This window comes from Notolabrus celidotus, chromosome 3, assembly GCF_009762535.1.
Source record: "Notolabrus celidotus isolate fNotCel1 chromosome 3, fNotCel1.pri, whole genome shotgun sequence".
Classification (NCBI taxonomy): domain Eukaryota; kingdom Metazoa; phylum Chordata; class Actinopteri; order Labriformes; family Labridae; genus Notolabrus; species Notolabrus celidotus.
The window spans coordinates 40,355,947-40,379,151 of NC_048274.1; the positions used below are offsets into that span (position 1 = coordinate 40,355,947).

The 23,205-nt window shown below is 41.5% G+C and overlaps 1 protein-coding gene and 1 long non-coding RNA gene across 3 annotated transcripts in view; one reads left to right on the forward strand and one right to left on the reverse strand.

The window, feature by feature from the left end:
* The window catches only part of LOC117809151, a 27,515-nt gene extending 12,444 nt beyond the window's left edge, over positions 1–15,071 (reverse strand). The window contains exon 1 of the long non-coding RNA XR_004630444.1: positions 14,872–15,071. This is a non-coding gene — a long non-coding RNA (uncharacterized LOC117809151). The remainder of the gene's footprint in view (positions 1–14,871) is intronic.
* hdgfl3 (HDGF like 3) lies at positions 14,767–22,976 on the forward strand. 2 transcript variants are annotated; one of them, XM_034678826.1, is made up of 6 exons: positions 14,767–15,417; positions 16,272–16,348; positions 16,767–16,905; positions 17,173–17,346; positions 19,635–19,769; positions 21,768–22,976. In XM_034678826.1, exons 1-6 carry the CDS (start codon positions 15,334–15,336, stop codon positions 21,792–21,794), a joined length of 636 nt encoding a protein of 211 aa, XP_034534717.1. In that variant the 5' UTR covers positions 14,767–15,333; the 3' UTR covers positions 21,795–22,976. The 2 variants fall into 2 exon arrangements, with proteins under 2 accessions (XP_034534717.1, XP_034534726.1); XM_034678835.1 differs by lacking the exon at positions 14,767–15,417 and adding an exon at positions 15,921–16,027.
* Positions 22,977–23,205: the final 229 nt, after the last annotated feature.

Below are 23,205 nucleotides of genomic sequence, written 5' to 3' on the forward strand. Positions count from 1 at the left end.
GAAAGGTGAACAAACAATCCAAAACTGCAAAGAAATGACATATTATGTCAGGGTGTCAGTGGCCTAGCGGTTGAAGCACGGCCCATATACAGAGGCTATAGTCCTCATCGCAGCGGTCGATGTTTTGATAACCGGCCTCCACCACTCGCTGCATGTCTTCCCCCACTCTTTACTCCCCACAATTCTGTCTCCCTTCAGCTGTCCTATGAAAAAACAGAAAAAATGCCCCAAAATATGAACTGAAAAAAGAAAGAAATTACATCCATGAGCCTGCTCCTGTAATTTGTATGAGGAACATGACACTAAATCTTTGAGCTAAAGACATCGTCATGAAGCCTGAGTGACAAAAACTCAGGAACAAATGTTTCAGATGTTTAAAAATGTTTCAATAAAATGTTCATAAGAACAGGTTTGGATGTTGAGAAAATGGTCTGGGCTCGCCCATTTCACACTGTACTACGTCCCAGCCTGGCCTTATACACACACACACACACACACACACACACACACACACACACACACACACAAGACTCTACAGCCATGCTCAGTGGACTGCAAATGCAGTGTGAGCGGATGTGAAGTATCACTAGTGTAGTCGCACTCTTTACGGCGAGCAGCATCGCGGACAGACATCCATACCAGATGCCGTGTGTGCCCTGGGCTCAGAGGCATCACTGCGAGGGGAAAGCCAGTGCGGGGAAATAAGCACCTGTCATGTGCCAACTGAAGTGTTAAGTGCACAAATTGTGGAGGCGAGGGTGATGTTTCCGCAGGGGTGACAGCTCTGGGTCTGGGTGCCATGTCAGGCCCTGGCATATCATGGGGAGCACCCCCTTCCCCTCCAGCCCACCCCTGTCTGCCGCTTGCCAAAGGGCACAGTGGCAACTATTATTTACTGGATGTCTGCCTCATTTCCTCATATTCATCCTGGCTGGCCATCACAGGGCCACAGGGGGAGTGTTGCCCCCCCTCCCCCCATGTGTCATAGCTTAGAGGCGGCAGTGGCAAAACAATCTCTGGCGAGCATTTAGATCATTTATACAGAGCGCTGGGTGTCAGCCGCAAACCAAATTGCCCACATTTGTGTGCTGGGGTGCTCTCTCCGCACCTCTCCCTTCGAGTTGGGCATGAATGCGAGCCATGGAAGGTGCATCAGGCTGGGTGTCAGAGGGCCTCTTCACAAACTAACACTAATGCCACACGAAGGTCTTTCTGCGAACAGTGTGAAAGTGCGAAATGTATGATAAATTGAGCGTGCCAGGGGGGCTCTGTGGCTGTGAAGTGCTGTGGCTGGTCGCAGGCATTGTTATGACTGTGGCTATTTAGGATCATGGGAGTCGACAGTGCACTACTGGCAGCCATAGAAGTCAGATTTATGAGGATTTTGTGCACCATTGAACAGCAGTCACAGTGTGAGGAGAAACACAAAGTTTCAGAACATTTCAGTTTGTAAAAGAACTTCAAGGACATGAAAAACATCAGTGACCCAGACTAATTCTATTGGCTTAAAAGCTTCATCCAACAAGACGACAGCACGTTAGAAATATCTTTCTTTTTATCAGACCACCTGTTGTTAAGGAGTTAGCGGCTGTGTGGTGTGAATATGAATAAGAGGGTATATTCGAGATGAAAAGCTACAGGAATAGATAGAAGGCAGGTTATCATTTTCAGCTAACAGTTTCCTCATTTTGAAATAGTGGTTCATGACAAGGGCTCAGCAGTGTGAAAACATCTACAGGAGACAGAGGAGGACAAAGCAGGGCTGAGTTTGTCCTTGCCTCTGCTGCCACCCACAGTACAAAGTCCATCTGGGCTTAGAGCTGCATGCACGCAAGCACACGCACGCAAGCACACACACACACACACACACACACACACACACACACACACACACACACACACAGATTCACACCACCCTGTTAAACTGAATCATGCCCAGTGTCTATAAAAATATCTGTGGTTTGTTAATTTCCCTTGATACTTCCTCTGTTGATAAAAATAAAAATATACATTGCTCACACGTCACTGATAAAAACTTGAATCTTTCTCATCTTCTCTTCTTCCTTCTTCTCGTTTGAGAAAGACTTGTTTCTTGCTGCCACCTGCTGGAAGATTTGATGAAACACAAAACTTTCAACTTTGTTTTTTTTGAAAGGTAATAAAAAAAATATTGATACAGCACTTAATAAATGCATCAAATTAAAAAGAAATCAAACAAAAAAAAAGAGTACCTCAATAAATAGAAACAGGTACAAGTGTTTATACTCAGATTTTTCATAGTGTTATTTAAAAACATTGTCAAATCATGCATGATTATTTCCATCAGCCCATTTCTCCTTCTATAATCAATTACTCATTATCATCCGGTCTCGTCCCGTCCTATTTCAAGCATGCTGCTGTTCAGCCCTGAAATAATCCCATCGTGACCCTTCACTAGAACCACAGACGGATATCTCAGTTGACTTTCATTTCTGCGGAGCTCAAAGCTGCTCTGGATGAGCACAATATTTTAGATTCATTTCAATCTAGTTTCTGAAAGCAGCATTCTTGTATGCACGTCGCTTTGGATAAAAGCGTCTGCTAAATGACATTGTAGCATTCAATGGAATCTGCCCTTATCGGGGTAATGAATGACCTGTTGATGCAGGCTGAGTGTGGTAAAGTGTAGACTTCTTAAAGGTTATTTCAGGTCGGTTAGCTGAGGTTATTTGGAGGTAAACACAAGGCAGGTACAAAGTTTCGGTTGATATGATAGGTGTGGTTCTGAAGTAAACAAATAGCCAACATTAAGTGTACAGTGTTGTCACAGCTAAAACATAAAACCACAATAAACACAGTAAGCAACAGGCTAATTAGCTATAGTTATCAGCTTTATGAGTATAATGTAGATTTAGCATTCACACTATAGGAGACTTAACTAACAGAAAATATAAATTGACTTTAGTTACTCAATTGTATCAAGAACACATGATACCAAAGGAGAGGAGGAAAAGAGGTAACTGTAGTATTAGGTTAATACATGGGTAGGAACCTTTGACCTGTATTGTGTTGCTGGAGGGACCTAATAAAGAGGGGGCTGCTACGTTGTAGCAACCTACGTTTATGTCTCCTGTAAATCTCCGTCTCAGGTTATTATTGTACCTATAAACAACTTCCAGCTTTCTGAAGCGCTCTCCGACCATCGGTAAAGTTTGAGCTCAAGCTAGGACTCAGCACGGCGGCAAAATGGCTCAATTCCAAGTCTTCCCACCAGAGAAGCTCACGTTCCGGGGAGAGGACTGGAAAAAGTGGATAAAATGCTTTGAGAGATTTCGCATCACGTCTGGATTGGAAACCCAAGCGGATGCAAATCAAGTAAATGCGCTTCTTTACACAATGGGGGAGGAAGCAGAGGACGTTCTGGTTTCCCTACACCTCAGTCCCAAGGAGGCGGTTGATTACAATACTGTCAAGAACAGATTAGATGCTCACTTTTTTCGTTTTTGGGCGTCATGGTGAGATGGTCCCTCTCCATCTAAGTGTCTTAGGTCTCTCTCCTTCTCTTTCCCTGTCCCTTCGTATATCCTTATGTAATCTTTCTTTTACTTTTTTTTTTTTTTTTTTTTTTCTTGGCCCACCTAGGTGTGCACGCCCTCTTTTACAGAACATGATATTAGCTGTCAATAAAAGATAGGCCAGAGTTCTAAGAGGGATGGTGATGGTTGCATGCACACAGTCACAAGCACAGAAGAAAATGTTTTCTTTCTTTTCTTTTGCTGCAAGAATAAATTGCATTAATATTTGACAGTTTGTGACAAACATGACACAAACCAGAATTATATATGCAGACAAGAGAAAAAGAGAGAGAAAAAAAAAAAAAAAAAGAACTTCTACAAATGGACCCTCAACTGACATTGGAACGAGCGGTAACTAAAGCTCGACAAAGCGAGCAAGTTAAAAAGCAACAAGAAATGCTTCAGAGTAATTTTAAGACGGTCGGCATGCAGCTCGACAGAAAAGCACGTTCAATGATACACAAGCCGCTAGACAGACAGTCATTCAAGAAAACACAAGAAAATCAAGCACAATGCAAAAGGTGCGGAGATACAAGAGGACATAGTCTGCAACACTTCCCAGCGAGGGAGGCAGCTTGCAATCAATTCAGGAAAACAGGACATTTTGTAAGAGTTCGCAAAACACAGAAACTGCATGAAGTTACTGACATACCACAGTGACTGGGGATGAAGATAATGACGTTGCTTTCCTTGGATCATTATTCACAGAAACATCAGGCAGTCCATGGATGACAGACAGAAATGTCAACAAATGTAATGCACTGTTTAAAATCGACAACGGAGCGGATGTCCCTGCGGTTTCAGAAACACTGTACGCCCAGGACCAGTTTGGCAGACTCGTGAAGCCAACAAAAACTTTGCTGGGGCCTGAATGGACACCTCTGAAAGTGAATGGTCAGTTCACAACTACACTAGGTAAGAACAACAAAAGCACAGTAGAGGACATTTATGTAGTGGAAGGGCCAAGCTTATTGATGGACTAGGATCGATGGAGTGAGAATACAAAATTGTATTAAAGCCAGGGGCTCAGCCTTTTGACCTCTCAACTCCTAGACGCGTCTCTCTCCCTCTCCTACCAAAGGTTAAAGAGGAGCTCAATCGTATGGAGCAGCAGGGAGTTATCTCAAAGGTGGAGCAGCCCACAGAATGGTGTGTACCCATGGTGGTGGTGCCAAGACGCACTGGTTGGTGTAGAATATGCACCGACCTCACCGAGCTGAACAAATCAGTGATGAGGGAGAAACCTCCACTCCCCTCAGTTGAACACACCTTAGGACAGCTTGCTGGAGCCAAAGTCTTTTCAAAGCTAGACGCCAATGCAGGATTTTGGCAGATTCCACTGTCTAAGGAGTCTTCTCTACTCACCACCTTTATCACGCCGTTTGGACGATACTGTTACAATCGTCTGTGCTTTGGGATCTCATCTGCACCAGAACACTTTCAAAAGTGCCTGATACGTATCCTGGAGGGTCTGGAAGGTGTTCTATGCCAGATGGATGATGTGCTTATCTGGGTTGCCTCACAGATGGAGCATGATGAGAGGCTGCAGAGGACATTGTTATGGCTGCAGGAAGCAGGAGTGACGCTTAATGAAAAGTGCAAGTTCTCAAAGAGTAAGATGAAGTTCCTTGGGCAGGTCATCACAGCATCAGGGGTCAGTGCAGACCCAGAGAAGGTCAGTGCTGTGAGAGCCATGCAATGTCAGTGAGGTGAGATGCTTCCTGGGTCTGACAAATCACCTGGGTAAATTCCTTCCTCACCTGGCTGAGACCTGTTGAGAAAGTCAAACATGTGGGTCTGGGGGCCACAACAGCAGCATGCTTTTGACAGCATCAAAGATGAGCTTACAACACCCCCAGGGCTGGCGTTGTATGACCCAAATGCAGAAACTCTTGTCTCAGCGGATTCATCCTCGTATGGGATGGGCGCTGTGCTTCTCCAGCGGCAGGCGAGAGCAGAATGGAAACCTGTGGCGCATGCTTCAAGAGCACTAAGCAGCACAGAGCAGCGATACACCCAGATTGAAATGGAGGCGCTGGCCTCAACATGGGCCTGTGAGAGGTTTGCAGAGTTTCTCATTGGACTTTCCACATTGAACCCGATCACAAGCCTCTGGTTCCTCTGCTCGGATCAAAGAGCTTGGATGAACTTCCTCCTCGCATACAGCGATTGCGCATGCAGCTGATGGGATTTTCATACACCATATCACATGTTCCTGGCAAGGAAATCGCAACTGCAGATGTACTGTCCAGTGCCCCTCTCAGCTGCAAACCAGAGGGGCTACAAGAGGAAGAAATTAACCTCTATGTAGATTTAATCATTGCAAACCTGCCAGCTACTGAACAGAGACTGAGAGAAATTGAAGAACATCAGGACAATGATGCCATTCTCCAGCAGTTGAAGAAGTTCTGTGTAGGAGGATGGCCAGACAAGTTCTCAACTGAAAGAGTGTTTCTGAACTATCTGCCATTCTCAGGTGAGCTAACAGTCCAGAATGGAAGAAGAAGCTGCATGAGAGAGATCTGGGAATAACCAAATCCTGGAGAAAGTGGTGTCAGTTCAGCTCTGGGACTTTCTTAAGAGCAACAGTTTATTTGAGGACTTTCAGTCGGGGTTTAGAGTCCACCATAGCACAGAGACTGCACTGTTAAAAGTAACCAATGATCTACTAATGGCCTCAGACAGTGGTCTTCTTTCCGTACTTGTTTTATTAAATCTTAGCGCTGCATTCGATACGATGGACCATCAAATCCTGTTACAGAGATTAGAGCAACTAATTGGCATTACAGGGACTGCTTTAGCTTGGTTTAAATCGTACCTAACAGATCGATCTCAATTTGTTCACGTTAATGAAAAGTCCTCAGTGCAGACCAGGGTTAGTCAGGGAGTTCCACAAGGATCAGTGCTAGGACCAATTCTTTTCACCTTATATATGCTTCCTCTAGGTAACATCATGAGGAAGCACTCTATTAATTTTCATTGTTATGCTGATGACACTCAGCTCTATTTATCAGTGAAGCCAGAAGAAACCAATCAGTTATCTAAATTAGTAGCTTGTCTAAAAGACATAAAGACCTGGATGACCAGAAATTTCTTACTGCTAAACTCAGGAAAAACTGAAGTGATTGTTATTGGCCCCAAACACCTCAGAGAGACTTTTTCAGTACCTTAGACGTACCTTAGACGGCATTAGTCTGGCATCCAGCACCTCGGCTAGGAATCTAGGAGTCCTATATGATCAAGATTTATCCTTCAACTCCCAAATTCAGCAAATCTCAAGGTCAGCCTATTTTCACTTGCGCAATATTTCTAAAATTAGACACTTCCTATTTCAGAGCGACGCAGAAAAACTAGTCCATGCATTTGTTACCTCCAGGTTAGATTACTGTAACTCCCTCTTATCAGGCTGCCCCAATAAGTCTCTAAAGATTCTTCAGCTAGTTCAAAACGCCGCAGCTCGAGTATTGACTAAAACTAGGAAGAGGGAGCACATCTCTCCAGTGTTAGCTTCTCTACACTGACTCCCAATAAAATGTAGAATAGAATTTAAAATCCTTCTTTTAACCTACAAAGCTCTTAAAAATCAGACACCCTCGTATCTTAAAGAGCTCATAGTGAAGTCAAACTTTCCTTTTTGACAAAGCTTATAGTTAGAGCTGGATCAGGCTTGGACCAGCTTTTGTCATGCTGTTATAGGCCTAGACTGCCGGGGGAACTGGCACACTGACACACTGGGATCCTAGCTCACCCCCTTCCCCCCCAACCCCCTCATCACTTACTTTAACTCTGCCTGTCCCATTAAAGTTACTAACCATAGACCTTTCTGGAGTCCCTGAGCTCCATTGTCTCGTAGATTCCTCTGAGCTGCTGTAGACGTCCTCCTGCTGTGGACGATCTGGACTCCAGCTGATACGGAGGCGTGAAAAAGGGCGGAATAAGAGGCTGAACTACGTGAGCATATCTCAAGGTGGTTTGTGATTGATAAACAGAACATTGCGTAAAGTTTGCGTGCAAACAGTTTTATAAGTCAGAATTTTTTTTTGGCGCACGCCATTTCCGTGTTTACGGAGTACGTATACTTTTAGTAGGGATTCTACGTACTCTTTTATTAATGACACCCCTGGTCCTTTCTGTACCTCTGCCTGTATACTAACACATTACATGTTTGGAATTGCATTTTTAAAGTGAACTTTTATTGAACTCTTTGGACTGTGGTCTGGAGTTTTGTGAATTGTATAAAAAGACATTTTTTCCAATGTATAAATTGAGCCCAAGGCATTCCCACACTACTGTAAGGTACTGCATAATGAATGATTGCATCATTGTCTGACAGGAACACCAAGGAAAAAAAGTCCCTCAGTCACTGAGGGCCCGATCTACTAAAGGTTTGCATGTATAAAAACACGTGCAAACTTCATAGCACACGCAAAGCTGACATACTAACTGGGAACACAGAGGATTGTGTCTGTCAAATGAGCAAAATAGCACTCGCTATCCATTTAGCGTGTTAGCCTTCATGAATATGCAGAATACATGAAGATCATCAGAACGCGCAAAATACTGGGGGGAGGAGATGCAAATGTAATCATTTAGCACCAGAGTGCGATTTATCAAACCTGAAGCAGATAGTTGGCGGTGTTTTGCGTCTATATTTAGCACGTTTGAAAGGCAGGTGCAAACTGGCTCATCATAACATCGCTTTACAACATACACATGGCCGCAACAGCGGGGCTACATATACATATACACACATGTCATTTTGAAGTCAATCAAATGGACATGAAGTCTAACAAACCAAGAGAACAACAAAAACATTAGGCTAATAATAAAACAACACAAATTCAAAGTAGTTCAGCACCACGGGTTGCGACCGCATCATTCTGACACCCACTTTAACTGTTTCAACTAATGAGAGCACAGTAGGTCACTGTATCAATAGCTGTTACATCCCAGCTCAGAGGACGCAACAAAAATCGGGAAAGGAGCTGAGAAGTATGCAAAAAGTGCTTACAAATGTATCACCAAAGTAAAAGATAGTGCATAACCAAAAACAAAGAGGAGTGCTGCGCCGCAATGCCCCATGATGCCCCCACGGGATGAGAGCCGAGGTGTGCCTGAGCATCGAGAGAGCCCCACGCCGACTAGAAGAGTTTTTATGGTGACGGCCACACCGGCCCAGGTGCAGCCACCCTGACGACCCAGGCCTGAAAGACACAAACAGCCACACAAACACACCCAGTGGTGTGGAAGGGTTGCCACAGCGCCCCACAAGTTCACATACTAACAAAAAATCAATATGTACTCGGCCTACTCACCACTGTTTGAAGGACCAGCCTTAAGCTCCGCGGACTTGTCCACGATACGCTATGACCATTTTCTTTGCTCTGTCATTCTCAGTGGACAACATGGCAAATCTCTCCTGTCCCACCGTGCTCCTCAAGGGGTTTTTAATTAGTTTTAACTTGGAGAATGATCGCTCAGAAGTTGCAACCGTGACAGGAAGAGTAAAAAATAAAATGAGGGCGGTGCAAACCTCACTGAATGCAGAAGTTACTTCTGGGTAGTTGACAATGAGCATTTTTGCCAGATCCCTAACAGACTTTGGCTTTGGTATCTGGTCCCTGAAAGAGGTTCTAAAATAAAGCAGTTGGCCAGGGAAGCTGGGGGCGATGTCCCGACTGTAGTGCTCACCAAGCTGCCAGACAGCTTGGTGTAACTCCTCATCTCGTGCTTGCAGCAGTGTGTTGGGGTGAATGGCCTCAGACATGTCCACAGTTCCATTTAAGCTGGTGAATCTTTGGGACAGTTGCTGGATGACGATGTCCAGACAGGCATTAAAAACGTTCATCCGAAAGTTGCTCTCTGCGTCAGTTAGGCCACTGTCCTCATCAAAGTGACGCCTAACTTGCCTGGCCCTGGTTGTTTCAAACTGAGATTGACTTCCCAATGTAGTAGCCAGAGCAAAAGTGGCAGACTTAGCCTCATCAAATTGCTCTCTAAACTCCATCAATGTCACTTTCCATGGTGACAGCTGGTAGCACGAGCAAAATCTACATTTAAAGGGTCCGCACCATTTTTGCACTTGTTATCAATTGCTCACGCAATCATAGTAGATCACCCGCAACACGCCCACTTATAGCACGTGCAAAATTCTAATTTGCACTAGCGAATTAGGGCTCGTTATTTGGGATCTTAAAGGGGACATATCACGCTTTTTTCATCAATATATATTGGTCTAAGAGGTCCCCAAACATGTCTTTAAAGTTTATGTTCAAAAAAACACTTTGAAATCAGATTTTGGTCTGCCTGAAAAGTCCTCTTCTTCATTCCTCGTCAGAACACTCTGTTTTCTCTCTGACCACGCCCCCTCAGGAAGTGGATGTGCCTCGGCTCTCCAGCACGTTGATCTAATGTTTACATGTTGGCTGAATATACACGGCTGCTCAGAGATCGCGTTACTTCAACCCTCTGAATCTGATCCTGACGGAGAGGCGCCTGTAGCAGGACCTTTCTGAAAGATTCGTCATAGATTTAGTGTTTCTTGTTGTTTTATTTGTCAGTACGTAGACGTGTGTCTTGGTACACAGCTACGAACATGTAGCTATGTGGCTATGCTAACTAGCGCTAGCACTTATCCATGATAAATAAAAATCATCCACTAGATCTTCAAATCTGCAGACGTGGGGAGTAAAACCGACCTCTACCAGAAAGGCAGCAGGACCTTTTCTGAAGGATTGGTCACAGATTTAGTGTTTCTTGTTGTTTTATTTGTCAGTATGTCGACGTGTGTCTTGGTACACAGCTACAGCTACAGCTACAGCTATGAACATATAGCTATGTGGCTATGCTAATTAGCGCTAGCAGTTATCCATGACAAATAAAAATCATCCACTAGATCTTCAAATCTGCAGACGTGGGGAGTAAAACCGACCTTTGTGTTTATTAAGACAGCCTACAACTAGCATGCCTCCCTCCTAAGCTCCTTGTTAGCACATTTGTGCAGGTAATGAAAAACGGAGGAGGGATTCAGTATTATTTTATACAGTCTATGGGCTGAACAAGCTCCGAGCTCTGACTCCGTGACAGACCGGATATTGTTGTTACGTAACAAAAACACGGAAGTCTGAAACGGCTCGTTTCACACACATTTACAGAAAGGTGGAGAAATCAGAACAGGGGCAGAATAGATTTTTTTCATTCTCGGGGGGTTTGTAGACATGCCAGGGAAACATATTTCAGGTAAAGAACCATTAAAAAGTCAATTTTGCATGATATGTCACCTTTAATAGATCAGGCCCTGTCTGTATAAAAAAAACACTGAATTAATCAGTTAAATTCATGTTGCTATGAATTAAATTAAACAAAGAATGAAATTGTGTTGAATGTTTCAATATCTGTTCATAAACGATCCAATGGTCCATATTATCCTGTGATCTAACTACTAGTACTACTACTACTATTTGTCTCAACATGATCTCTCTCTCTCTCTCTCTCTCTCTCTCTCTCTCTCTCTCTCTCTCTCTCTCTCTCTCTTATTCTCTCTCTTATAGACACTTTGTCTACCTGTAGGATTTTATATATAAAATGCTGATGACGGTTATTGATTATCTGGTCTGAAGTCTGTGTGTGCTTATCACTTTGAATCATGTTCTGATTTTTATTTCTCCACCGCACTCAGTTTGATACCGTCAGGCCTGCAGCTGAAATATGACGTCTAAAACTGTAACACGACACAAGATGAAATCAGAGAGATCACTATCAGGGAATAAACAGTTATTATAGTCAGATATATCTAATGATGAATAAACAGAGTTATTATAGTCAGATATATCTAATGATGAATAAACAGTTATTATAGTCAGATATATCTAATGATGAATAAACAGAGTTAATATAGTCAGATATATCTAATGATGAATAAACACAGTTATTACAGTCAGATATATCTAATGATCAATAAACAGAGTTATTATAGTCAGATATATCTAATGATGAATAAACAGAGTTATTATAGTCAGATATATCTAATGATGAATAAACAGAGTTATTATAGTCAGATATATCTAATGATGAAAAAACAGAGTTATTATAGTCAGATATATCTAATGATGAAAAACAGAGTTACTATAGTCAGATATATCTGCACTAATGATGAGAAATAAGACGTCATTTGCGCATTCAAACAGTTTTTGTTTTATCCCTCAGTTCTTCCTTCATGTTTCAAACTCAGCTGTGTTGAAGTTCATCTGGATTATGTGTTTAACTTCTTAAAGGTGACATATCATGCAAAATGGACTTTTTAATGGTTCTCTACCTGAAATATGTTTCCCTGGCATGTCTACAAACCCCCTGAAAATGAAAAAAAATCCATTCTGCCCCTGTTCTGATTTCTCCACCTTTCTGTAAATGTGTGCTGAAACCAGCAGTTTCAGTTTTCAGTGTTTTTGTTACGTCACAACAATATCCGGTCTGTAACTGAGTCAGAGCTCGGAGCTTGTTCAGCCCATAGACTGTATAAAATACAACTCAACCCCTCCTCCGTTTTTCATTCCCTGCACACGTGTGTGGTAACAAGGAGCTTAGGAGGGAGGCATGCTAGTTGTAGGCTGTCTTAATAAACACAAAGGTCGGTTTTACTCCCCACGTCTGCAGATTTGAAGATCTAGTGGATGATTTTTAGTTTTCATGGAAAAGTGCTAGCGCTAGTTAGCATAGCCACATTGCTACATGTCGTAGCTGTAGCTGTATACCAAGACACACGTCAACATACTGACAAATAAAACAACAAGAAACACTAAATCTGTGACCAATGGTTCAGAAAGGTCCTGCTGCAGGCGCCTCTCCGTCAGGATCAGATTCTGGATCAGATTCAGAGGGTTGAAGTAACGCGGGTCTGTGAGCAGCCGTGTATATTCAGCCAACATGTAAACATTAGATCAACGTGCAGGAGAGCCGAGGCCACATGCACTTCCTGAGGGGGCGTGGACAGAGTGCTCATTAAAGGCACAGACACAGAAAACAGCCTGTTCTGAGCAGGGCTGAAAAAGAGGAGTTTACAGGGAGACCAAAATCTGATTTCAAAATGTTTTATTTTTTAGCATAAACTTGAAAGACATGTTTTGGGGACCTCTTAGACCAATATATTTTGATGAAAAAGAGCGTAATATGTCACCTTTAATATTTTTCTAATATCAGTGCAGTGTTTGAAAAACATGTGGATGTGCTGACGGCAGACTGTCCGTGTCTGTGATTGGTCATAAATTGCCTTCTTCGCCTCGTTCATGTGAACGCGCTCAGGGTAATTCTGGATTGACTCAACATGTTAATAACCAGCTTTGTGTGACAGTTTAGCGTGACCTCCTTTGTCAGGTTCAGGATCAGGAAATCTTAATGTCTGCTCCGTTTGTAAAAGCATTCTGAGATATCGTGAGTTTTGATTTGGTGCTATATAAATAAAGATTGATTTATTGATATTTATCAAAATACTCAAAAGATTTCATGGAGAGGTGAATTTATACACTTTTGTGCAACATCCAAGTTTTGATGGGTCAGAAATTACTCTCCAAAATCGAATCAAAGGGGACTCAACTATCCGGCACACCCAAAAGAGAGCTTCCTTAAAAGAATTAGCTTTCTTACCCCTTTTTCCTGTGTCTTGTTACATTCTTGTTTTTCTTTTCATCCTTGTTAGATTTATTTTGTTTGGTGCACATCCATAATGAAGTTTGCTGAGTTTCTTCTCCTCACCAGCAGAATTGTTATTTTTCCTGCCTGTTTTATATTTCTTTTTGCGTTATACTTTGAAAGTGTTATCAAGCAGCCATCATGATTTATATCATTTAGCTATGAACACAAGTATCACATCAAAATCCAGCTGAGCCAAATTATCCAACCTGACACATCAATAACTAGAATCATCATGCCACTCAGCAACAGTGACTGCCTCCATCATGCAGAGGAATCATTGTGCTAAGGCGGGCATCTACCTGCTGGGAAGGTACACATCACACAATGATGCCCACCTGAGAATCAACTTCAAGTACTCACTTTATGTTTGAACTTGTCACACCATATGGGCTTTCCTACGGAAGCCGTAAAAGGACATGATCAAAATCATTTTATTGTCTCTGTTTTCTCGTGATAACAAGTTAATTCTATCGTTATCTTCAGAATAGAAACTTGTTATCTCGAGATCTGGACTTATTTTTCTGGTGATAATGGGACCATTTATCTTGTTTTATCCAGAGGACGAAGCTCGTTTTTTTTGTGTTTATGGTCTTCAACCTGTAAGATAAACGTCTTGAACAAAATGTCTTTTTATTCTTTACTGAGACAAAATGTTCAAAACATGTTTGTGAAAAACTAAAATAATGAAAGAAACTAATAACAGGCCTCTCCTAATACCTGAAGTTACTTGGTTCCATATGTATAAATGTGCTCCATTTATGTTGTATGTAGAAAACAAGTGAAACAGGTTATCACTACAAAACAGAGAAAATAAAATGTATTTAATCACGTCCTTTTAGGGCTTCTATACTTTGCAGTGTTGTGTTATAAATAAAGGAAGAGTGGGATTGATTACACAATTAGTGTGTTTGTAAACCAACACGTGCTGAACAGTTTCAAATGATTATTTAGTTCATTTAATTGTTATTTATACATGTTTGGTGCATGTAGGATTGATTTTAAGATTATTTTATTGACTTTAAAGCACAACATGGACTTGCCCCTCTATATATCTCTGGGCTTTTATCCCCCTACAAACCTGGTTGCAGTCTGAGATCCTCTGGCGGTGCTCTGCTAGCTGTTCCAAGGACCCGACTGAAAACCAAAGGGGACAGGTCTTTTTCAGTCAGAGTTCCTACACTCTGGAACAGCCTGCCAGAGGAGACCAGACTTGCAGAGTCAGTCCCTTGTCCCATTATTATTATTATTATTATTATTATTATTATTATTTATGGATTGATGGATGGGTGGGTGGAGAGATGGTTTCAAATAACCATGCTTGTATATGTAAGGACCACAACATCAACAGGATGCAACTTCACAACATTTTACACTCTCATGTGTGTCATGTGGTTGTAATAGCTGTAGTGGGTGAGTTGGATTGGTGAAAGCTTCTTGTCCGTGACTCACAAGACAACTTCAGAATCCTCAGTTTGCTATCATTGCTTATTAAATGCTGCCACCAAGTGGCCATAACGCGTCAGTGTTTTATGGGATGACAACTAAACACAGCTTTCCACTGGAGTTCTATCTCAGTTAAATGAGAGCTATAAAGCAGTTTTGTGGGTGATGTTCTGGACAATTTACTCACGTCCTCTTCAGTGTAAACTCTAGAGTTGGATCTGGCTGCCTGACTTTAGTGTTGATCTTCTGGAGGACTCTCGTTCACTCTTTTGACTCTCGAGTTGAAGACGCGCTTGGATGATGTGTTTTAACGACATGGAGCAAGTTGAGGAAATGTAATCCGCAAGTACGTCACCCTGGCTTTTATTTCGAAGACCGGAAGTTTGATGTTTCCTATCCTGACAGCGTTTCTCAGGTACCCTGCTGCGGCTTAAGCCATTCTCCATTCCGTTTACACCTGATTCTGTGCGTAAGAGGATAGCCCTCTTTCAGGCCCCGTTTTCCGCGTTTCTTAATTATTTATTTCCGTGTAAACTGCAGTCTTGATATAAAAACATTGATGGTCGATCATTTAGCCCTGCGTTGAGGGCCCCGGGAGAACTGCACAGGATTACACAGTCATCTTAGAGCTCACTTTCTATCCGGAGATATGGCTCGACCACGGCCGCGGGAATACAAGGCAGGAGATCTGGTTTTCGCTAAGATGAAGGGATACCCGCACTGGCCGGCGAGGGTGAGTCTGGGATGCGGCCGGACTGGGAGCACAGGGAGGCGGGGTTGACTTATACAATACAACCGCTGCTTCGCTGGTTCACAGGAGGGATGCTTCGGTACCCTGAGCCAGAGAGAGGCTGACTCCACAGAGACAAATGTTGTGCGTTTAATCTGTTTCTGGCAACCAAATCATTTAGCAGAAGCCTTTGTTTGGCGCCAGGCTGAGCCAAAATGAAGACGTCTTAAACACGGGAAATATTTTTTTCATATGTATTGGGCTTCATGCCCATAAACATGCCCTGGTTTATTTAAATCTTGCTTTGAGTATTTGCGCACATTTTGATGTAAACGTTTTCTACTAATGAGTTCAACACGTGTTTTTAATCTTAATGTTTGCAATGAGCTGTCACACATGGTATAACGGAGTCAGCAGTTGACCTCAGGTAACCCGCGACACCTCTGTTATACCACTATTATTAACCCTTCTTATTTGCAGTAAGTCATGCATCTGAAGCCAACTGGTTGCAGACAGAATATGGCTTCAGATCCAGTGGCGCACATGGGCTACCATGCCCCGTGTTACTGTGGGTTCTTACAGTGCAGCACATTGTGAGGCTCCATTTTCACTTGTAAGTTATCAGTAGTACCTGTGTTGTGTTGACCAGTAGGTCTGATCAGCTCTGTGTATTTAAAATGCACCCATGCTGTGATGTGACGTTAGTTTACAGTGGCCCTGTTGTATCCTCTGTCCTTGAAGGTAATTCGTTTAATATAAACTGATGGCTGTCAATCTAAAAAAGTCTTTAAAGAGGATTTTGATAAATATGTAGTTTTTCCCTCCCTCTCTCTCTCTTTCTCTCCCTCCCTCCATAGATTGATGAACTTCCAGAAGGAGCTGTCAAACCACCGGCCAACAAGTACCCCATCTTCTTCTTTGGCACCCATGAAACGTAGGCACCTTTTTACCAGATGTGCAGCCTTCTATTGACACTCACACTGTTGTAAACAAATGTTATAGAGATGAGACGGCTGCACTGTTTATGACTATTTGCCTATTATGAATTTTGTACATGAATAGAGCTTATTGAGTATTGTTGGAAAAACTTCCATATCCCTGGTAATGAAGCTCTTCAGGATACTTTTTAACCTTATTTTAGTGAGTTTACCTTTTTTTAAATCCAATTATAAGAGAGCATGTCATATATTTGTGCAGTATTCAGGGAATACAAACACATGGTGATTTGAAGTCACCTACCAGCTTACATTTTCTCTAATGCACCAGCTTCTAGTTATTTTGACTCTTGGAAGAGGGTGTGCTTTTCCTGAGAGAGTCGTAGTGGTTGTGAATGTGTCGTCTTCTTTCTTTAGTGCTTTCTTGGGCCCAAAGGACCTTCTGCCCTACAAAGAGTACAAAGACAAATTTGGCAAGTCCAACAAAAGGAAAGGCTTCAATGAGGGCCTGTGGGAGATCGAGAACAACCCTGGAGTCAAGTTCACAGGCTATCAGGTCAGTCAGCAGTTTACTGTGTCTGTGGTCCGGAGAAAGGCAGAGGGAGGAAACAGAAGGTGGGCTGCAGAGTTATCAGATGGGCTTCATGCTCAACAAAACCACATTGTTTCCTCGCCAAAACTTTAACAGCACGGATAAAAGGGTGTAATCGCAGATTAGATGGATTCATTATCTTAACTTGGAGTCTCATATACATTTGTGGGGAGCAGTGGAAGGCACATTTCTGCTTTCTGTTTAAAAATGATGAATGTCATCTGTTCACAGGCCATCCAGCAACAGAGTTCATCAGAAACAGAAGAGGGGGGAAACAACGCTGATGGCAGTAGTGAGGGTGAGGAGGGCGACTCTGTTGAGGAGGAGGATGACAAGGAGAAGCTGAAGGAAGACAAGACTGGAGACAAGACTGCATCCAAACGGAAAAAGACAGCTTCCTCCAAGGTACCCTATGAGAGCTGGTGAACATACTGAAGCAGAAGTAGAGTTATCATGTGTGTCAGGTATTATGAAACCTTCTAATATTGTGGACCATGGAGTTTAACTTGAAAGACGTTGCATTAACTTCCTCTTTGGAGTACTTGCCTACTGCATGACTTGTGGTGTGAGCAGCAGTAAAGGCAAACATAGCTGCCCCTTTACAATGTCTGTGGAGAGTCTCAGTCATCCAGGTCAGTTCAGCGCTTGATCCCATCCACAGTTATCTTTTTCAGGTCAAGTTTTGAATCTGAGATTGAAAAACAAACACTGTCACTGTTGCACAGGGTGACATCCTCCTGCTTTACAGCTGAGGAACACACTGTAGCTTATTTTAACTCAGCCCCTCTGGAAACACTAGAACAGCAACATTTGACTGGCCTGCTGCTGAGCATGATGCACTCATTTCTGCTGTTTGAGTGCCGTTATTAAAAAGTAGAATGGTGAGCAGATACGTGAATGCATGTCAGGTTATTGTCCTGCTTTGAATCTTCAAGCTGACGGAGGCAGTCAGGCATGATTTAACCTTTCCCTCCTGAACATGTCTTTGACATTCCTCCACATTAATTCAACCAGCTGTGTCAGTTTCTGATGATGTGACACTGTTCATGATGCTGTCCTCTTCAGTTTGACCTTGCCTTTGTGTGGAAGAATCACTTTCACATTTGAATGGATGGGGATGTTTTTGGTTGCAGACTGACGAGCACTGCCACAGCGTGTTACTGTATCAGTGCAAAAGCCGTTGCTGCTGTAAATGGAAGCAGGTTGAAAAAGTCACATGCATCCTGCTCTTCACTTAGCAACCACTGTTGCCTAGCAACTGGGGTCCATTTCTCCAGCACATGTGCATCTAAAGGAATCCGGCACTGTTGGGGAGCAGTGTGCTGATGTGTGTGTGTGAGAGAGTTTGTGTATTTGTTTGGAGTGTTACACAGAGGACCTAAAACCTCCTGAGATTACTAACATATGTGTGAGGGGTTAATATTTGGTCCCCACCCTCTCTCTCTCTCTCTCTCTCTCTCCCTCTCTCTCTCTCTCTCTCTCTCTCTCTCTCTCTCTCTCTCTCTCTCTCTCTCTCTCTCTCTCTCTCTCTTTTCAATTCAAAGGGCTTTATTAGCATGGAAAACATACGTAATCATTGCTAAATGATTACTATTTTTATTATTGCTATATATATATTATTTTACTATTACTATCTCTCTCTCTCACACACACACACACACACACACACACACACACACACACACACATTCACACAGATGCAGTGACCAGTGGTGAAGTTACTGATGTCAAATGTCGCTCTTGAATCATTTAGGCTTTATTCAAATGATTTGTTAGTTAAGTTACTACGGTTGTGGCATTTGGACATGAGTCTGGTCCTGCTGGAGGTTTCTGCCTGTTAAAGGAAGTTTGTCCTTGCTGCTGTAACTAGCTAAATACTGTGAGGTGCAATGCTCATGGTGGATTAAGATGAGATAAGATCGAGTCCTGTCAGTAAGAGGGGACTGGATTGTATCCAATCTTGATGTTGGGTCTTTGTTAATAATTTGACATAGGAAGCCTGTTGGTCACTTGAGAAGGACTGTGATATGCAATAACCTGTAGGAAAGATGCTCTTCATTTAAAGTTTAAACATTGATTGAAGTTTGGAGTTGACATAGCCAGTAAAAACAAAAAGGGCAACATGATCACTTTGAAATGTGAAAAACAAACAGGTTGGTGGAGAACAAAACCAGAGAGAGTCTGACCACATATTTTGTTGTCTCATAAGATTTCTGAAACGTTTGTGTTAACATTAAAAATGTAACTTGATTTTTGACTCACTGCTTCTCTTCCTCCCTCTGTCTGTCACTGTATCTCTTTTTGTCTGTACATCAAAAAGAAAAAACAACAATTCCTTCCGTCAACTGTTTAACTTTCTTGATTGTATGTAAGTCAATGTCTTGATTTCCATAAAGACCTGTATATGTTTATGGGTGCTTATTTTATTTTGTATTTAAGGGAGGTGATGCTCAATTGTAATTTTCATCTGGATGATGCCTTCAACTTTACTATAGATTCAAATATTCAAGTCAAAATATTGATTTTGTTCCTACCTGAATGATAACGTTAGTGTGACAATGATGATATGTTTGCAAGTTAATGACAATATATGAAATTGTAAATTGTATAGGTAATCTAAGGATGCTTTTCAGCTGCTATTACAGCTACATGCTGTTAGAAATGATACATCCTGATCTGTGTGTCTGTGGCAGAAATCCTCCAAGCTATCCAGGATTTCCTCCGGAGAAGATGACCTGGAGAAGGATGGAAAAGATGAGGAGCAGAAGAGCGGCTCAGAGGGAGGAGACCCCGACAACGACATCATGCAAAATACCACTGACAGTAAGGTGGGTTTCAGAAATATATATATATATATATATATATATATATATATATATATATATATATATATATATATATATATATATATATATATATTCATATAGGAGCTTGACAGTTCCAATATTTTTGCTTTGTCATTGGTATACTTCCAGAAAAACTGCTGCTACTGTTTGTGAGAGTAGCAGTGGGTGAAATAGAGAGGCAGAAGTTTTATAGTGATGAAAACATAAACAAAGGAAGAGTAAACAGCATGCATGTCTCTCTGTTATAATGATGTCAAGATTGAAATAAAACCACCTTGAGAGGTTGCAAGCTGCTTTCACTCTGTGGTATCTCACTAAAGTTCATTGAAAGCTTAAACAATTCTGGTCATTTTTTATAGACTGACGTGTTTTCAGAATACCAAAAGGAGGACCCAAGTGCAGACTTAAAATAAAAAAAAACATACTAACTCAAAATCCATAAAATAACAAAGAAATCACTGGAACCCCGGAAATGACTTGACATAACATCACACAGATCACACATCACACACATGGAACCGACACAGAAGGGAGGAAACAGAGGCTGTCTTTGAAACCGCCTACTACACTAGTAGTATGTACTGATTTGCCCTAAATTCAGTATATAGTATGTAGTATGTGAAAAAGAGCAAAATCTGCACTATGCCAAAACTACCCGCATGTCGTACTGATTCGGGAAAACTTCTCAGTCTGCAGCGACCAGTCTCCCTTGTGTACTGTTCCACTTCTTATTTTTTTCATATGACGGGGGGGGGGGGGGACGACTCAGTCTTTAGGGCCTGTGGAAATGATTACATTCCATATAAACCACTTCTCTTAAGTTTTTCAATCATGAGTGGATGCTGCCTGGCCCAGCATACTGAAAAACAGAGTCAACAGAACAGTCATATTACATACTATCTTCAGACACAGCATGTAGTATGCAGTAACTACTGCATACTACATTTGTAGGTAGTATGCAGCAGGTGGTTTCAACAGCCAGAGTAAAGAGACACAGGTGTGACCAACAAGGCACAAGTGTATACACACAAAGGAGGGAAAAACACAGGAAGTAAAACTAAACCAGACACACAGGGAGCAAAAACTCCAAAATAAAACAGGAAACACAGGAGACCGAACTAAGAAACACAAGATAAAATACATACACAATGAATAAGAACACAAGACATGAAACACAGGGAGAAAGACCACAACCAATACAGAGGGAACAAAAAATACATCTTTACCAAAAGGCAACTCATGACAATGGACATACAAACACATTTTCAACTGAAAAAAAACAAGAAAACATTGACTTTTAATTCATGAATTTTAACCATGGAAAAAAATGAAAACACAAAGAGTTCAAAAAGTACAGCTAAGGAGAAAGCCGGCTAACTCCTGGGAAGCCCGGAACGACGACATAAATTACAGCAATAGAGATCAATTATTGGACTTTTAATAATTAGGTTGACACAAACAGATACAGCTATTGCAGGTTTAACTTACTTTGTCCACAACACAACATTGATGTGTGTAAGATAAGAATACATCATCTATCCCTAGTAGGGAAATTCTGTTGTTGAAGCAACACAGACATGGTAGCAAGTCCGGGAGACAAGAAGAGTAGGAGTAGAAAAAATAGAGTACAAATAAAGAAATATAAATCAAATAGATAGAATAAAAATGAAGTTAGATGTATATACAACTGGTACACAGTGATATGAATAATTATAACTATATAGGTCAGTTAGGACATGATGCAGATGTGACAGCTTAAAGTGATAGTGACGTGATGTGATGGTGACAGATGACAACAGGGTCATTCCAGGGAGATGTAGACTGTGATAAGAGGTATAAGAATTGACAAAAAATACACAGTCACAGTTGCATATGTGCCCGCTGTTTTTAATTGGTTTGTATTTTTAATGTATTTGCAGATAACCTTGTTCAAAGCATGAGTTGATGATGCTAATGATAACTGTTATTGTGTCCCCAAAGAACCAGCTGCTCATAGAAGAACATTAAGGGAAAAGAGCGTGACAGAGAAATTGTTTTTGTAGCTGTGATGTTGGAGAAGTGAATCGACAGCATGATTTCTCATCAGCACCATCTATTGGCTGCCATCGTCTCCTCCACCTCTTTGTTGGACATCCAATATGTGTTGGACAGATGCATCCATACTAATACTGGTGTCACTCATCATATGGATACCTGGGTGAGACTGGGCATTATGTCACTCTATTTTTCAGCACTTAAAAATCAAAGTAATGGAAAAATGGCAGACTGTCTAAAACAAAAAGAATAACTGGTAGATTTGTAATCGCTCAAAAGCTATTAGGGTGGTCTTATTAATAAAAAGACACTGAGTATTTACTCTTTTACATTAGATCATAGAAGTTTGAGAATTTTAACATAACGTCTTCTCAACTCTTTCAGCCAAAACATCAGTATTTCTCGACATCCCTGTCCCCTTTCACATTAGAGATTATTTCCTGTCTCTTTAATAACCGATGGAAATTTGAGTTGCGATAGAAGCTCAGAAGGTCATTTTTACATAAGTTAGTGAAATCTGTGAAAATAATGTGTTGGTGCATCTCCTCTCGATACGTGATATGTTAAAATGTCACGACATGACCCATTTAGGCAGGATGAACAGTGGGCTGGAGAGTGGTGTGTTCTTCCCAGGACTTCATATTCACACTTACAGTAGTTAGCCATGAATGAGTACTGATACTGGGCCAGACATACCTATAGGCAGTGTATCACTCATGATCACCTATCACTGTGTACAAATACATTAGATAAGACCTCCATATATATACTCTCTTACCATCTATGATATATGTTGGGTATTACAGTGAGCTGATCACTCTAGTTGTAGCTTGAAATAGCTTTTTTTATAACGATGATTCTAGGAGGGACTCATTTAAAATTCAGTTACTGTCCAACATTACCCATCACCCTATGTTACTCTTTTATGTAATCCAAAAAAGACGAATGGAAATACATAGATAAATGTATGAAGTGTTGTGCACAACTGGGTTACACATTGTAGCTCAATATTAACTCTATCTGTATATTTTAATTTGTAGAATATAGGGCCATTATTCTACTTGGACTGCTCTAGGTAACAGCTCATCTTTTTATGGAAAAGTGATACATCTGTTCTTCTGTGTATCTGTGAAATAAATCACTGTATATTTCAAAGTTTTTAAAGTGGCATGTTGTACTCTTCTCTACTGTTGTAGTCCTGATCATTCTTTTGGAGAACGTGTCCGTTGGTTTGTAGTCTAAAATCAGGTATCTGTTACTGAATCAGAGGAATGAGAATGAACAAGTCTTGGGCTGACAGTAAATTGAACCACATTCACTTTCTGAGGAAGCTGGGAGGTGTGAAGGTGGTTTTTATCTGATCGATTACGGAAACATACGGTGT